The 17,083-nt window shown below is 38.6% G+C and overlaps 1 protein-coding gene across 1 annotated transcript; it reads right to left on the reverse strand.

The window, feature by feature from the left end:
* Positions 1-1,688: 1,688 nt before the first annotated feature.
* On the reverse strand, positions 1,689-16,389 carry LOC127422043 (protein phosphatase Slingshot homolog 1-like). The gene is made up of 15 exons (XM_051665384.1): positions 15,986-16,389; positions 13,894-13,931; positions 13,696-13,796; positions 13,484-13,548; positions 12,293-12,414; positions 12,113-12,181; positions 9,641-9,706; positions 7,239-7,433; positions 6,889-6,982; positions 6,634-6,762; positions 6,280-6,326; positions 6,023-6,169; positions 5,605-5,805; positions 4,492-5,113; positions 1,689-4,321 (listed from the first exon to the last, which is right to left on the reverse strand). Exons 1-15 carry the CDS (start codon positions 16,055-16,057, stop codon positions 3,356-3,358), a joined length of 2,934 nt encoding a protein of 977 aa, XP_051521344.1. The 5' UTR covers positions 16,058-16,389; the 3' UTR covers positions 1,689-3,355.
* Between the last annotated feature and the right edge of the window lie 694 nt (positions 16,390-17,083).

Genomic DNA, 17,083 nt, shown 5'->3' on the forward strand with positions numbered 1-17,083 from the left:
CAAAAGAAATTGCAGCACAACTTAAAATGGTAAAAAAAAATGATGCATGTTCCAAGTCACTTTATAAGAAGGGTTAGGGTTAAATAGTTAGGGTTAAAGTCAATGTTCTATTTATTCCAGTGGGCTTTACTGTAAGTTTAGTGCATTCAAACATGCCCAAAAATAAATAAATAATTAAATAACTAAAATATAATGAAAAAGGAGACGTTGGTTTCCCATGTTAAACAATTAAATGTCATTTTAATATGAAGAGACAAACTGACTATAATAAACCACAAATATGCATTCGTTTAAAATAAACTTTGCTTTATAAAGACAATTACCAGGTGAAGAAAAAACGAAGAGCATTTTTAAAAAAGAACAGTTAATGGCAACAAGTAAGGCACTTACATGTCTGAACAAACAAAAATGTCTAGAATGTAAATCAGCAGCAGCTGGATGTAGGTACGACGAGCTATAAGCAAAAAGCAAGACAACTTTACTCTCTTTGGGAGGCCATCATTTTGGCAAACATTTTTGATTTAAAGAAATACTCTTAACAATTTTTCACATCCATACAACAATAAAATATGAACAAATAAATATATATGTATAAAACAAAGCCAATATTAAGTTCCAAAAGTCATTACATGGTTTCCATTCAACAGTGATTGAGCCCATGTGGATTATGCTAAAAAGCTTTCACTCAAAGTGCTCTTCTCTCATGTCTCATAACCTTTTTCTAAGTGAACATTATTAGATTATCCTCAAATTCTTGCTTATACTTATTGCACAGGCCACTTTGCATATTTTAAATGTTACAAAAATAACCATAGTAAACAACATAAAGGCCAATTATATATATATATACACACACACACATACATACATACTGTATATATATGATATATATATATCATATATATACAGTATATATACACACACACACACACACCGATCAGCCACAATATTAAAACCACCTGCCTAATATTGTGTAGGTCCCCCTCATGCCACCAAAACAGCACCAACCCGCATCTCAGAATAGCATTCTGAGATGATATTCATCTCACAACAGTTGTATAGAGCAGTTATCTTGAGTTACTGTAGACTTTGTCAGTTCGAACCAGTCTGGCCATTCTCTGTTGACCTCTCTCATCAACAAGGCATTTCCGTCCACAGAACTGCCGCTCACTGGATGTTTTTTGTGTTTGGCACCATTCTGAGTAAATTCTAGAGACTGTTGCGCATGAAAATCCCAGGAGATCAGCAGTTACAGAAATACTCAAACCAGCCCATTTGGCACCAACAATCATGCCACGGTCCAAATCATTGAGATCAAAATTTTTCCCCCATTCTGATGGTTGATGTGAGCATTAACTGAAGCTCCTGACCCGTATCTGCATGCTTTTATGCACTGCACCGCTGCCACACGATTGGCTGATTAGATAATCACATGGATGATTGTTGATGCCAGACGGGCTGGTTTGAGTATTTCTGTAACTGCTGATCTCCTGGGATTTTCACACACAGCAGTCTCTAGAATGTACTCAGAATGGTGCCAAAAACAAAAAACATCCAGTGAGTGGCAGTTCCGCGGATGGAAATGCCTTGTTGATGAGAGAGGTCAATAGAGAATACTATTCAGAAATGCTAACAGGTTGGCGCTGTTTTGGTGGCATGAGGGGGACCTACACAATATTAGGCAGGTGGTTTTAATGTTGTGGCTGATCGGTGTATATATAAACACATTTGAAATTAAGTTCGAGTTTAACCAATACTTATATAATTGTTACTAGTTACCTCAGAGCACTGATCCAACTTTATATGTTCTGGTACACGTTTCATGCACCTAATGGTAGTTAATTGACAAGCTCAAGAAAGTCTCTAGGCCCCACATTATCATACTATCAACTTGAAGACTGTATTATACAAATGTGTTGCTGATAAAGCCTTTTTGCACATCACAGGCTACAATTTGTACAATAAACAGCATAAGCTAAATTACATTAGAGCTGTACTCTAGTAGTACATTTCAGATCCACCTGATGTGAAAAACACCAGGTGAGAAGTTCTAATACAAATTATGTTTCTGTTTTCTCTGGATAAAAGACTAATTATGTGGCTTTGTTGATATTGTAATTTCTGCAAATGGAATATGTTGATCTTAAAAGACAACAATTAATGATTCAAGTAAATATCAGGGTGGAGTAACACAGTGACTTCAATAGACATGTTAATCAATTTTAGACAGATTTTTAGTCTTAAATTACTTTGTAGTTGACAGAGTTCTTCAAAAACATTTGTGGAACTATATTGCTGTTGAAGACAACAATTGTTTGCCGTAAACAACGTTGCCACTAAAATATTTATGTTAATGTTAATTGCAAAATATTTATCAATTTCTTTTTTGTAAGGCATAAGCTTTGGGTTAAGATTTTGTTCATGATCTTTTTTTTTATTAAACTGGGGCCAATTTTTGAAGGGTTTAAAGGCAGAAATGTGAAGCTTTTAATTTTATAAAAGCACTTACATGAATTCTTCTGTTAAAACTTGTGTGTTATTTGAGCTGTACAGTTTTTAAACTGTCGTTTTAGGTTTTCAGGGTTTATGGCTTTGTGTCATGGCAACAAAATTGAAAAATTGTATATAACATTACACAGAAAAGGTTAGTAAGCATTTTATCACACTAAAATAATGTTAACACCCATATTGTTTTCGTTGATACTTTTGAAACAATGAGTATTTTAATGTTTACGGATTGGCCCCATTCACTTCCATTGTAAGTGCCTCACTGTAACCCAGATTTTTGCTTTTTATAAAGAAAAGGAGGGACAAGTCTAAAGTGGTAATCAACATTTTGCCATAAATACTGTTGACTGAGCTTAACTTGTATTGAACACAGAATATTCCTTTAAAGTATCTTAAAGTAGTAAAATTAAATTATGGAGATCAACAGAATATTTGAACAATCAGTCCTACACAAATTCTTTAAGGATTGTAGGAAAATCGTTGCACTCAGCCTGTATATTTACGGTTTTGTTAGGTCTGTATTACACCACCTACAGATGGGTCACATGTATATTAAAACATTAATCAGTAGCACTTCCTTTAGCAAGACAAAGCAAAGTGTTATCAACAAAGTCGTTAATGAAGGTCCAAGCCAGAGCATGCTTCTTTAATATACATCTTAGTTAAAGCACAGACAAACATGAGAAATGCAGTGCAGTTATGTTAAGGGCTGTTGGAAGGAGGTCCAACTCTGGCTTGATTGTTCTCATGAGGTGTATTGCAGCAACAGGCTCCATTGTAGGACTTTGTCGGTTTGTCATGGAGCTGTACCATTCACTGAGAAAGCAGTTCTGAAATCTTTGAGAAGTCAGCTTTTTAAATTTTGCAACACAGTTAAAGAGAACTTGGGAGAGCAAGAGGATTGCATGCCAATAGCAGAGTCTTGCTCATTGTAGTCAATGGAGACTGTGGCAGCAAGTGTGAGGTCCTCGGTGGAGATGGCCAAATCACAGAGCTTAGCCAGTGAATTTGACCGTTTGAGTTGGGAGGGCATGGTCATACCCGCAAGCCGCATACGGCTTTCAATCTCTAGGGCTCGCTGACGTACCATGCCTGGCTGCCCTCCCTGTATGCTCTGCAGACTTTCGCTGCTGGAGCTTCGCATCAGTGCAGAGCTTTGTGGTGAGGAGGCTGGTGTGAAAGTTTGCTGTAGTGTGGGGCATTTAGCAGAGTCCATTGGGATGGTCCCATCATCCACTTCCATGTCCTCTGTGGCAGTGTCCTCTACACTCAAGTCCATCTGTTCTGACTGAGAGATCTGTGTCTCCAGGTATGTCCCCTGGCTGATCTCCGCAGTAGGCCTCTCACCACCCAGACTGAGCCTCAGGAGAGTAAGCTCTGTAGTAGGACTGCTGGAGCTTTCCTTGCTGCCCTCCTCTTCCCCCTCCATTTTGTGCCTCTCATCCATGTCCTCAGTCTCCAAGGAATAATGAAAATCCTGAGGAAGATCATTGCAGCTCTTAGGCAAAGCCAGTTGCTTGTGGTAAGCATCCAAGCTCACCACTTCAGGAGCACTGGAGTAACGAGTGCACTGGCAGTGTCCGCTGCATATGTGATGGCGAGGGACAGTGGGAGGCACCTTATTGATGGCAATGGTACTAAATTGGTTTCCCCCAGGGGCCTGGATGGAGATTCTGGGCAGGCCAGTGTGACGTGGCAGGTTAAGGCGATGGTTGCGACGTTCACAGCGGCGGCCACTGGGCAGGCGCAGGCAGTCTCGGCACGACTGATATGAGGGCTTCACTTTGAAGGGGTTTCCAATGCTAGCACTGTCCTAAACCGATGAATACACACAGGCAGGGAGAATGCATGGTTAGGTTTTTTAAAAGGTGTAAGAGTAGGCGATGCTTTAGAGAAAGAAAAGCGTTTAGGATGGATTCACAGCTATAAGAGCTTGCATACAAGCCTGGAGAGCTGCCGCTACAGCTAAGACGTCATACTCACGTCAAAGCCGGAAGGGCAGCTGCGTTTCCCAGCCAGCCTGTTGCTGTTGTTGGCGTTCTCGTTGTTAAAGCGGTTCAAGTTTGCCAGACGTTCGTCATCTCTCGGCATCTCCTCGCCACGAGCTAAGGCTGCCATCTCTGCTTCTTCCTTTTGTGCTTCCTCCTCATCCTCCTCTACCACTGTGCTAAACTCCAGCCGCAAACGCAAGTCCTCCAAAGGCTCCAACCGGCTGCAGGTCTGGGCTGCTGTGCCCTCCCCAGGGAGGGCCAAGTGAGCTGTGGGGAAGCCCTCATCATCCAACAATGCATCCCTCTCAACATCTTCAATCTCAATGAAGACTCGCTCCATGCCTAAAAGTGGAGGACCTCGAACTGGCGTTGATGGTTCACTGTCCAGAGCGGTATCTGAAAGTCGGCGGAAGTAGTAGTTGTAATTGAGATGGTCTGTTGGCTCATCTCCACAGCAAAGGGAAGAACTTGCTCCTCCTTGGCCCCATGCCGCATCCTCCTGATCAGGAAGTGAGGAAAATGGAGTCTGGTCACCACTGGCAGCTGAAGCCTGGAGACCCTCCAATGAGTACTCGTCACCATCTGGTTGCCAGAGTTTGTTGTGTCGCTGCTTGCTGCAATGACAGAAAACAGAGGTAGCAGTCACATTGGTGATCAATTTTGTTTTCACATTATCGAAGCAAACTCACAATACAAAAAAAAAAAAAAAGAAAAAGCAACAGGTTGGTTCTTAGTTCAGTATTAAGTCACCAGCAAATGTTGTATTTTTGATGCTAGTGCACTGGTGTCCCTACTAGGTTGTTTAACTAGCAAGTCTTTGTTAGTCAGTCAGCTTCATCAGCTAGATCAGCATCAAACCAGCACTAAACAGCAAACCAGTCTGGAACAGCATGAAAATTAATGCTGGTCAAAAGCATTTTTTTATTTAATTTCTATTCCCTTAATACTGTATTCACATTCCAGTGACTAACAAATTGCCTACAAATGTAAATATCGAAAAACATGTTGCTTTGGATAAACGTTTCGGCTGAATGAATAAATGTAAATGCTGAAAAAAGTTCATGATGTCAAATGAAATGCATCTCTTTATCTTGGCTTTTCCCACCTGGCATCTAAAATCCCCTCATACTCAGCCAGTTGTTTCATGAAAGCTGGATTGGGTTGTGCTATACTTCTCTTCTGTTTGACAAAATTGTATGCCTTCTCAAGCGACCATCCACACTCCTTCATAGCATAAGCAATTACAGTGGATGCTGAGCGGCTCACTCCCATCTTGCAATGGACTAGGCATTTAGAGTTGTTTTTCCTATACAAATGACATACAGGGCATCTAAATCATAAGAGTTTTATTATTATTATTATTATTATTATGGGAAAAAAACAGCTTTTTATTTTATTGTACAATAAGGGTAGCAAAAGCTAGCAGGATCAAATATAACCCATCTATACAAAGGTCAAAAGAAAGGAGACAGGAATAGAGACAATTTTTTTCAATATCTTTCTAGACATGAAAAGTAACTCACTTGGCTTTAACTATGAAGTTGTAGGTTTCGTTCCAGTGGGCCAGCAGATCTGTAGTCTCATCATCATAAACACGGATGTTATAATAACAAAAAGTACCTGGGAAAAAGTTGTCAATCTCTCTTGTGACATTGAGGATATACCCAACCCTGCATAAAATACACTGATGTTAGATTGTTTATTGCCGATCTGTGTTAAATACAAGTGTAATCTTAACTCAGTGCACACTTGGAATGATATCATAAAACTCTGCACTGACCCAGATTCTTGGAGCTCTTCCAAATTGGATGCGTTCCATTCTGAGCCCTGAAATAAATGAGATGTGCAACAACCATAGCTTAAGAGTCTAATTGGCTACAGAGTCTTAAAGCAACTGTCAATAACAATATCTTTTGGTCGTAAACCAAAGGAGACTTTTTACTGTCATGAAGAAATAGAAATATCCAAAACTAATGTCAAATATTATTATACACATCAGCCTTTCTTTTAACACTTTCTTGCAGTATGTGCTTTTTAGGCAAGCAAACACTTTAAACAAATTTAGCAAAATTGCCCTTAACAAGAATCACTTGAGCATGTGGTGGAAGAGAAAACTTGTAGGAGGAAGCTTTACCAGGTACAGATGGTCAAATATGAATGTAGCCTTGTCCATCTGGCCCAGGATAAGCAGCATCTCATTGTCAATAAACTCTTTATACTCCCTCAGGTTGCAGCTCATGTGTTGTTCCAGTTCATTTCGGATCTACAGAAATGAAAGGAATGAGTTCTAATTCAATTTAATGTTCCCTCCATGGTTGATGCCCCAGCCATTCAATTAGGGTTCAGATTATTCATTTAAACCATGGCATAAAACTCTCATCATACATACCTCCTTGGAAGTAATATTTTCCAGGTCCTGAAACATCATTATGTTTCGGAGTTTGGCTTTGATCATACACTCTGTTCTCTCTCTCTCAGTTGGCCTGTGCATGACATGAAACAAATATTATGGTCCCGTTAGTCCGTGGGGTCACAGCAAAATATTAAAAACATTGGCCCCATATTAAAATATTGAAGGTCATATCTTACATAATCTTTCACTTATATATATATATATATATATATATATATATATATATATATATATTGTAATCAGTTCATTAATTAGTTGTTGGAGTGAAAATGTTGTGGTGGCAATGAAGATTTCTGCTTTTGACCATCCAGTGACACGGAACTTACTGATCAGAAAACATGACTGGGGAGTCAGGCCTGGTGGTCTCCAGATCTGTCATGGCATTCCACTCATTGATACAGCTCTGCTCTGAGGAGATGCAGCTCTCATAATAGCCAGCCCAGGTGAGGGCCATTCCCCCTGGGAAATAGTTGTACCTACGGGACACCTCGCATGCTTTGTGCAATACCTGGAGGGCAGACCTACAATACAAGTGAGGCACTTACATTTGATTTAAACAATGTGTGTGTATGAATAATATATACAGTATATATATATATATATTATATTATATTATATATCTATCTATATATATATATATATATATATATATATATATATATATATATACACACACACACACACACACACACACACATTATATATATATATATATATATATATGTATATATATATAGACAGATTGTTTCACTTTAAATTGACTATATCACAATTGCAGTGGGCCAGATGTTTACATCCACTAAGTTAACTGTACTTTTAAGCAGCTTGGAATGTTCCAGAAAATGTCAAGCCTTTAGACAATTAGCCAATTAGCTTCTGATAGGTGTACTGAAATGGAGGTGTACCTGTGGATGTATTTTAAGGCCTACCATCAAACTCAGTGCCTCTTTGCTTGACATCATGGAAAAAACAAAAGAAATCAGCAAAGACCCCAGAAAAAACATTGTGGACCTCGATAAGTCTGGTTCATCCTTGGGAGCAATTTCCAAATGCCTGAAGGTACCACATTCATCTGTACAAACAATAGTACGCAAGTATAAACACCATGGGACCATGCAGCCATCATACCGCTCAGGAAGGAGACGCATTCTGTCTCCTTTTGGTGCAAAAAGTGCAAATCAATCCCAGAACAACAGTAAAGGACATTGTGAACATTCTGGAGGTAACAGGTAGACAAGTATCTATATCCACAATAAAACATGTCCTATATTGATATAACCTGAAAGGCTGCTCAGCAAGGAAGAAGCCACTGCTCCAAAACCGCCATAAAAAAGCCAGACTACAATTTTTAAGTGCACATGGGGACAAATATCTTACTTTTTGAAGAAATGTCTTCTGGTCTAATGAAACAACTTATTAACTGTTTGGCCATAATGACAATCGTTATTGTAACCAAGGTTCAGGTTAGGCAGATAAAGGAGGAAGAGGGAACCGGTTTTCAGTTCACATGAGTCTGTTTTATTCACAAATAACCAGCAATCGCTGTACAGGTTTACTCAAAACATAAGACGGCTTTTCAGTGTCACTCAACACAAGACTCTCTCTCAGGGGTCAGACAAGAAGACTCTGGTCTGTTTATCTCTCTCCTGTGAACTGGCTGACTTTTATCTCCCCCGACTCTCTCACTGTGAACATAGAGATGATAATTAGTCACAATTCATCTCAGGTGGATATCGTTACTGCTTTCTCTCTCCCCAAATGGACGCTCAACCATGCCCTCACCTCCACAGTTATGTTTGGAGGAAAAAGGGTGAGGCTTGCAAGCCGAAGAACACCATCCCAACCGTGAAGCATATGGGTGGCAGCATCATGTTGTGGGGGTGCTTTGCTGCAGGAGGGACTGGTGCACTTCACAAAAGAGATGGCATCATGAGGATGGAAATTTATGTGGATAAATTAAAGCAACATCTCAAAACATCAGCCAGGAAGTTAAAGCTTGGTCAAATTGGGTCTTCCAAATGGACAATGACCCCAAGCATACCTCCAAAGTTGTGGCAAAATGCTTAAGGACAACAAAGTCAAGGTATTGGAATGGGCATCACAAAGCCCTGACCTCAATCCGATAAAAACTTTGTGGGCAGAACTGAAAAAGCGTGTGCGAGCAAGGGGCCTACAAACCCGGCTCAGTTTTACCAGTTCTGTCTGGAGGAATGGGCCAAAATTCCAGCAACTTATTGTGAGAAGCTTGTGGAAGGCTACCCAAAATGTTTGACTCAAGTTAAACAATTTAAAGGCAATGATACCAAATACTAATAAAGTAATGTAAACCTCTGACTCACTGGGAAAGGGATGAAATAAATAAAAGCTGAAATAAATCATTCTCTCTACTATTATCCTGGCATTTCACATTCTTAAAATAAAGTAGTGATCCTAACTGACCTCAGACAGGGAATGTTTTTAAATGTGTTTAAATGTATTTGGCTAAGGTGCACGTAAACTTCTGACTTCAATTGTGTGTGTGTGTGTGTGTGTGTGTGTGTGTATATATGTGTATATATATATATATATATATATATATATATATATATATATATATATAAACATAATGACAATGACAATTTTATTTAAAAAAAAATGAGAGGATTTATTTTATCGTTTAGTATATATAATATTAAATGCAAACATTTTATTTCCTCTATAAAATTATGCAACAAATAAAGCAACATACCACATTGCCTGGACTGACACAGGCTTAAAGACATGCAGTCTTCCTGCTGTGCTCACACTGAAACCTCTGGAAGAAGAGATAGCACAGTAGAGGAATTCAAATTATGAGCTCTTGCATGTTTGGAAATTATATATAAATGTATAGGGTGATACACACACCAGGACAGTAACTACGTTTCCATCCAAGGACTTTTTGCTAAATAAGTTTTGGCGCATCAAAATGAAGCTAATGGAAACGCAAATTATCGCTAAAATTTCACAAGTGTCGACATAATATTTTTCCGTTTAACTCTAGCACATAAACTCTATGTCGATACATCAAATGTCACGAAAAACTGGTTTGGAAACACTTTTTGTCGAGAAAATTGGCATTAACGCAAAAATGTAGTGTCACATGACAGAATTTACCCCAATGATTAGCCTGTGTTAATCATGACGACAAGGTATAGGATCCTTGAAAGCCAATTTATTGTACGTGATTATAGATTGATCTGAACGGCATAAAGATCCAATCACTGCAAACATGACACTTCCAGGAGTGCCAATACAAATATCTCGTATCAAGACATGCACACAAGTGCATGGAGAACAAATGAATGGCCACTCTTTGCGATTGATTTAATCATGGTAGACATCCGTTTATTTATTAAAGTTGCTTTTTCACACCATTCAAAATAATAGACGGCAGTCACGGAATTAGCCCACAATACAAAAAACATATAATTTCTGTGCACAAAGATGTTTTAAATAAAAAATAAAAAATAAATAATACTAGGAGAATAGCTTCAGTGTGCTTTTTTGGAACACTAACATATAGCCCAATTCTATAAAATTATTATTTAGTTTACTTTTGAAAACAATGCCAGCAAAATTCCCTATAATAAATTAAATAAATTACCAAAAGGAAAATGCATTAAATTAAAAAAAATTAATTACCAAACGAAAAAAATTATATTTTTAGACCTATATATGCCTTACAAACTTAAATTAGCCGTACCCTGTTCTGTAGACGAACAAAGTCGGCTGAATGACATTTTCTACACTTCAAGAGTATAAACTATCAGAACTATTTGTCCAATGCTGAGTTCACTTTCAGAAATTGAGCTTTTGAACCTTTTAAAACTTTTAAATATTTTAAATCTAACCATCTTTACCTCGGATCGCATTTGCTGAGCTTCTTCAGAAAATGTAAATTGCATTATGAGGCTAAAATTAATTTTAGATGACAATCAAGATCAGTTGGTCGTTAAAAGTTGTGGGACAAATATGCAGGACATAATGCAGTTGAGATGGCAATGCTTTAGATTAGATGATTGTTCAAAATAGCCTATTGAATATCAGGAATGTGTAAACCCTGAAATTACACAGCATCAGTTTTTCTTTCATAGCTGTGCACACAGCATATACACACATCGATGGATGGTCCTTATACTAAGACCGAAAATGTCCCCACTACTTGGTGCAGGTTGTCAGCTTGAACAGGGCCATGGTGATTCGCTTTCGGGTCGGAACTGATGGCAACCTACGATAGCCGCAACATCAGGACCAATATTACAGTCCTATCAGAAGGGCAACTGCTCCCTTTTGATTGTAATTCCTCCTCTTCTGATTGCATTTATTCGTGATATTAAAATGACAGTTAGCTGGTTAATTTCAATGAATTGTCTCAATACTCTCCCCATTTTACCAAAACTTCAGAGGAAAAAAATTAGGGACATCTGGGAGGCGAATTAGCGATAAACACACATTTCTGTATGGAAACAGCTTCAGGGCAGATTTATTTTGCGCTAAACCAAAACATATGTGACAAAGTGTTTTTTTTAGGCATGACGTCATCACGCACACCATTTTTATCGATAAAAGGCCATTTGAATGGAAACAGGCAAAAGATGGCAAATTTCGCAGAAAATATTTTATGCATTCTCACTTTGTCGATAACAAAATAGCGCAAAAAGTGGATGGAAACTAGGCTAATGCTGCTTTCTTAGACTGGTCAATGGAGTAATTTCACACCACAAGCCAGTGGAAAATTCTCTGTGCACAGTGTGACTTTAAAGTCTGCCAATAGCACCCAGGTCACATGCACAGAAACCATAAACATGTTATTTTATACTGAACCTGCAGATACCATTCTCTGTACACAGAACATCAAGGACTTTTCTATTGGGTTTTAATTGATGTACTTTGTAATTTCAGATGTGACAACTATAACATTTGGGAATCTGGCAAACAACATTTTATCGACAGTGGACGTGAGCAAAAAAATGAAGGTAGATCTCTTGCAAAACTAAAGCAGGTGTTTGGCAGTATTAAAAAAATAATGATCAACAAGTTACTTTTTTCCTCAATACTACTGGACTTAACTGGGTCAGAAATGTTCCTGTGAGTCACATTGAGGATACCCAATACTTTAAGACCTACCTTAAAGTAGGCTTTGACCTTTGCCCTATTGAAAGTGAACCAGTATATTTACCCATCTCCATCCAAGTGGATCTTGGTATCACTCCACAGCGGAAGGGTCATCCCAATAGAGCAGCTTTTACTATGACAAACCAACAAACAAACATGTGTCTTCTAATAAGTGTGATACAGAGAATGCAGGAGTCTGCGGAGAATTCATAAAGGCAGTTAGTTTGCTCTACCATGTCCCTACCTGTCATTATCTGTGAAGTCCATCCCCAGCAGTATGTTCTCTTCAGTGTCCTCACGCCCATTTGTGTACACAACCACCATGTACCGCACATGATCTGTCCATCCACTTTCTAACCTAACAGCCTGTTGATGGAGAGAGTGGAAATTGGTGAATGCATTTTGAAAAAGAGGTCGACCGATACATTGGTTTTACTGATACATCAGTGCAGATGGTTGCTTTTTGGAACTATTTGGTATCGGCAAATAGCTACGCAGATAGTTGCTGGTACTTTTTTTTATTTTTTTTATTAATCCTCCGTTTCCAGCGCTAGAGGATTCTATAGTTAGACCTCCTTGGTTCTTCAAGAAAGTAAGTAAAATAAAAACAATCACTGACTCTGCATGGAGTTTGTTGTTCCACATGACTATGCGATGCACAGAGCTGGACACTTAAGAAACTGATTGAAAACATAGACAGAGAAAAGCCAGGGTATGTATACAGTACACATTATCATTCCATATAGTTACGGTACAATAAATCAATCATTTAGGACAAACAAAATGTAATAGTAGGTGGCTTGACAATTAATTGCTAATAATTAGTCACAACGAATTGCGGCATTGGAGAACTGCATGTTTGCCAAAAAGGTTGAGAGAATGCCAACATTACCTGTTGGAATGGTTACAAAATGAAGAATGGAAACTTCATCTTAATCCACCTTGTTGAATAAAAAAGTCTCACGTTTTATTCATGCAGATCCGATGAGATCTGGGGGTTGAGGGGGGTCCAATTTGTTACAGTAAAGTTATAAAAATGAAAACTCCAAAGAGGTTTTGTTGTTAAGTAGATATAAGTTGTGTGAGCTGGGAGCACAGACATTTCAAAATAAGAGTCCCTATTGTTATGCACCAAATCTTATTTTATTCAGATTATTATTGGTATTTTGGTTGCACAATAAACTGCATCTAGAATGATATTAATTTTAGACTCTTGTTGCCTCTGTGCCTGTCACAGTAAGGAAAGACTAAGAGATTTTTTTTAAATTCAATAAATCATTTTAAAACCTATCAGCCGATAAATCGGCTATCCACCTTTTTCACCAGCTTAGTTATCGGTATCTGCAAAATCCACTATCGGTCGACCTTTACTTTGGATTTGTTTTTCTAACACTGTACTATGAAAAATTAAAGACATTGTCAGTTTGTCACTTACCAATGTGATTCTGTCTTCAGAGCGAAGGGTGTTTATCATTACTTGTAGGTGCTGTGGAAGATCACCTTTAACCCCAATAAACAATAACAAACAGAAGAAAAACTCAATGCAGTGTTACAATATTATGGACAATAAAGCACTAGTTTCATCAACAATGGCATCACAATGTAACAGAAATCAATTACATCCACCTGTGTGCTGTGGTGGTTTACCTGCGTTTTTGTGATGGGTGGGTGTTCTGGGCCCTTGTGGACTGCTGCCTTGCTGTAAAAACAAAGCTGCCCCCTTTACCATGAAGAAACTTTCACTCAAGCTGAAACAGACCATACACACAATTATAAACACATTCAAAAATAAGATGAATTATCATAGTTAAAAAAATGAATGGATTAAATAAACTAATCACTGACCTTAGGTTTGCTTTTCGATCATCATCACTGCCTATATCCTGACAAATAAAAACAGTAAACAAGAATTTAAAAAGGTCTCTGGTAGAAAACGTGGTTTATGAAATGACTATGCTTATACCAACCAATTGTGATTATCTCTCATCCTGGTTTACAGTCAAACACAGAGCCACTGACAGCAGAATATTTCAATCAGGACCGTAACCACCATAGACGTTGAGTAGGACATGTCCCCCCAATATTCAGAATAGTGGATCAGTTTAAAATATTTGATTACATCCTTGGTTTGATGGGATGAAACCACAATCATTTTATAGGGAGATTGTAGACTGGACCCTAGGCTCGAGATTTTAAGTAGTATGAAGAGCAAGTTTACTCTTAAAGGAATAATTCACCCAAAAATGAAAATTCTCTCATCATTTACTCACCCTCATGCCATCTCAGATGTGTATGAATTTCTTTCTTCTGCAGAATACAAACAAAGAACATTTTAGCGCTGTGGGTCCATACATTGCAAGTCAATGGTGGCCAGAACTTTGAAGGTCCAAAAAGCATATAGAGGCAGCATAAAAGTAATCCATGATACTCCAGTGGTTAAATCCATATCTTCAGAAGAGATGTGATAGGTGTGGGTAAGAAACAAATCAATATTTAATTCCTTTTTTACTAGAAATCTTTACTTTCACATTCTTCTTCTTTTGTTTTTGGCTATTCGCATTCTTTGTCCATATTGCCACCTACTGGGCAGGGAGGAGAATTTATAGTATAAAAAAAAGACTTTAATATTGATCTGTTTCTCACCCACACCTATCATATTGATTTACCCACTGGAGTCATATGAATTCCTTTTATGCTGCCTTTATGTGCATTTTGGACCTTCACAGTTTTGGTTCCCATTCACTTGCATTGTGAGGACCAACAGAGCTGAGATATTCTTTTAAAATTCTTTGTTTGTGTTCAGCAAAATAAATAAAGTCATACTCATGTGGGATAGCATGAGGGTGAGTAAATGATGAGAATTTTTTTATTTCTTTTTTGGGTTAACTTTCCCTTAAAATTTAGGATGCATTACAAATGGAAAGCCTCGGGGATGGGCATTAATGTGGGCTTATACTACAGCAGGATAACTTATTAGTGATCTGTCTCTGACATCAACGTGAACAACAAATCTGGTGGGGAGACATGACAAAATTCTGGGCCTCATGATTGGTCACCAGGCAGAGTATATCTATTATATGACATCATTGCAGCGGCAGTGAGTGTACTGAGAGAGAGCTGCCAACGCTCAATTGGTCAAAAGTATCAAATATTGAATCCTTCTGATAAACTACTGTAAAGCATTCGTGGTATGGCTAAAAAATATTTCACCATATTTTGCGTCATACATTAAATATTACAAAGCAGCAGTCAATTTATCCCCATAAATGCAATTTAATCCCCGAATAAGATAATAGGGGCTGTTCAGACAGAACGCGCTCTTGCGCTAAAAAGCGAGACGCAGCGCATCGAATAGAGCGGTGTCTCGTGACGCGTTTTTAACAGCTTAAGTTATTTTTAACTTAACACGGTGTCTAAAAAAAAAAAACCCAGCAAGGTGCGGCGCAGCGATCAAAAACATCTGACTATGGCATGTTTACACAGATAAACCATTGAAAAACAGTGCTGAGGGACGCAAAAACGCATTCGGTGTAAACGCCCCCTTACACTACTGCACGTGAGGCAGGATAAACTTTAAAAAGGACATATGGGTAGATATATTTGACATAAACTATATAACCATTATACAATACTAATATGCTTTGCTTAGTTTGGGCAAGTCAAGTTAATCCCCATCATCATCCTCTCACATACACGGGCTGGAAAAAAACAACAACCTCACTAATGTCAAACCTTCACCACGCGGCTCATCTACACAGCAGGTTGAACCCGGCGACTTCTTGTGGTAAATTAGTAATATTATCGCATTTGTACATGATTAGATAGGCGATGTGCTGAAGGGATGCTCCAAGAGCAACAGGCCTGGTTAATATGAGCTCTTTAAAGCTTATTTACACATGCATTCCCGGCACTTCCTCCCCCGTCAGCCTCCACTCACCTCCCCTGCGTTGGTGCTGGCTGAGGATGCGGCGCTGGGTGTAGGGGAGCGCTGCAGAGTCACCAGAGCCATGGCTGGGGTAAAGCGTCCGGGGTAACCGAGGAGGAGACGCCGAGATATCCCGTTTTGCACCCGCCGCCAGTGACGGGCTTAAAGCATTCAGAGGCGCATTAAATCTCTTTGGCGCCCGCTTTCACCGGAGCGATAAACCCATCATCGGCTTTGTCGTTCAACTCAGGGATTCTGAAAATTCTCATTCACGCGAACGGAGCCAATAAATAACGGCAGGACCGTTCATTTAGTGGCCACACATGATGGACCTCTTTTCGGGACCGCCGTCCGTGGTTGGTGTAGTTCTGTGATTGCGTTAGATATGGGCTTCTGGGCCAACCGCGTGAAGGTGACTTGCACTTCTCCCTGACAACAGTGCATCCTATGCAGACTCAACACCCAATCATCCACATAGGCTACTACAGCAGCCCTTGTGATGTAAAGACTATTGGTTTGGGCTGATATGTCAAAACTATTCGTAATGCGCGAGCTGAAGATTTTTCCTTCTTCCTATGAGTAAGATAAATTTGTATAAACCAGCAACCAAAAATGTAACGGTTTTACATGTGTCCCAAGCTTAGAATCATAAACAGGGTATTGTAACATTTTTTTTTTAAAGAACCAGGATCACATATATTCGTTTAAAGAGCATATTGATCATATTTTAATTAACACATCTACAAATTGAAATATGTAAAATTGCATTTTGAGTGCACTTGTGATCTACAGTATACCAGTATGGTATTCTTAATGATTATACACACAACATTATGGCTTTCTACATTGTCAGTATTGTATGTTATCTAGACATCGCATTTCTTCAGTTCAGTGTTTGTTGTTAAAGGGATAGTTCACCCAAAAATGAAAATTTTCATCATTTTCTCACCCGCATGCCATCCCAGATTTGTTTGACTTTCATCTGCTGAACACAAACGAAGATTTTTAGAAGAATATTTCAGCTCTGCAGGTCCATACAATGCAAGTGAATGATGATCAGGCCTTTGAAACTCTAAAAAGGAGATAAATTCAGCATAAAAGTAACCCATA

This window comes from Myxocyprinus asiaticus, chromosome 3, assembly GCF_019703515.2.
Source record: "Myxocyprinus asiaticus isolate MX2 ecotype Aquarium Trade chromosome 3, UBuf_Myxa_2, whole genome shotgun sequence".
NCBI lineage: Eukaryota > Metazoa > Chordata > Actinopteri > Cypriniformes > Catostomidae > Myxocyprinus > Myxocyprinus asiaticus.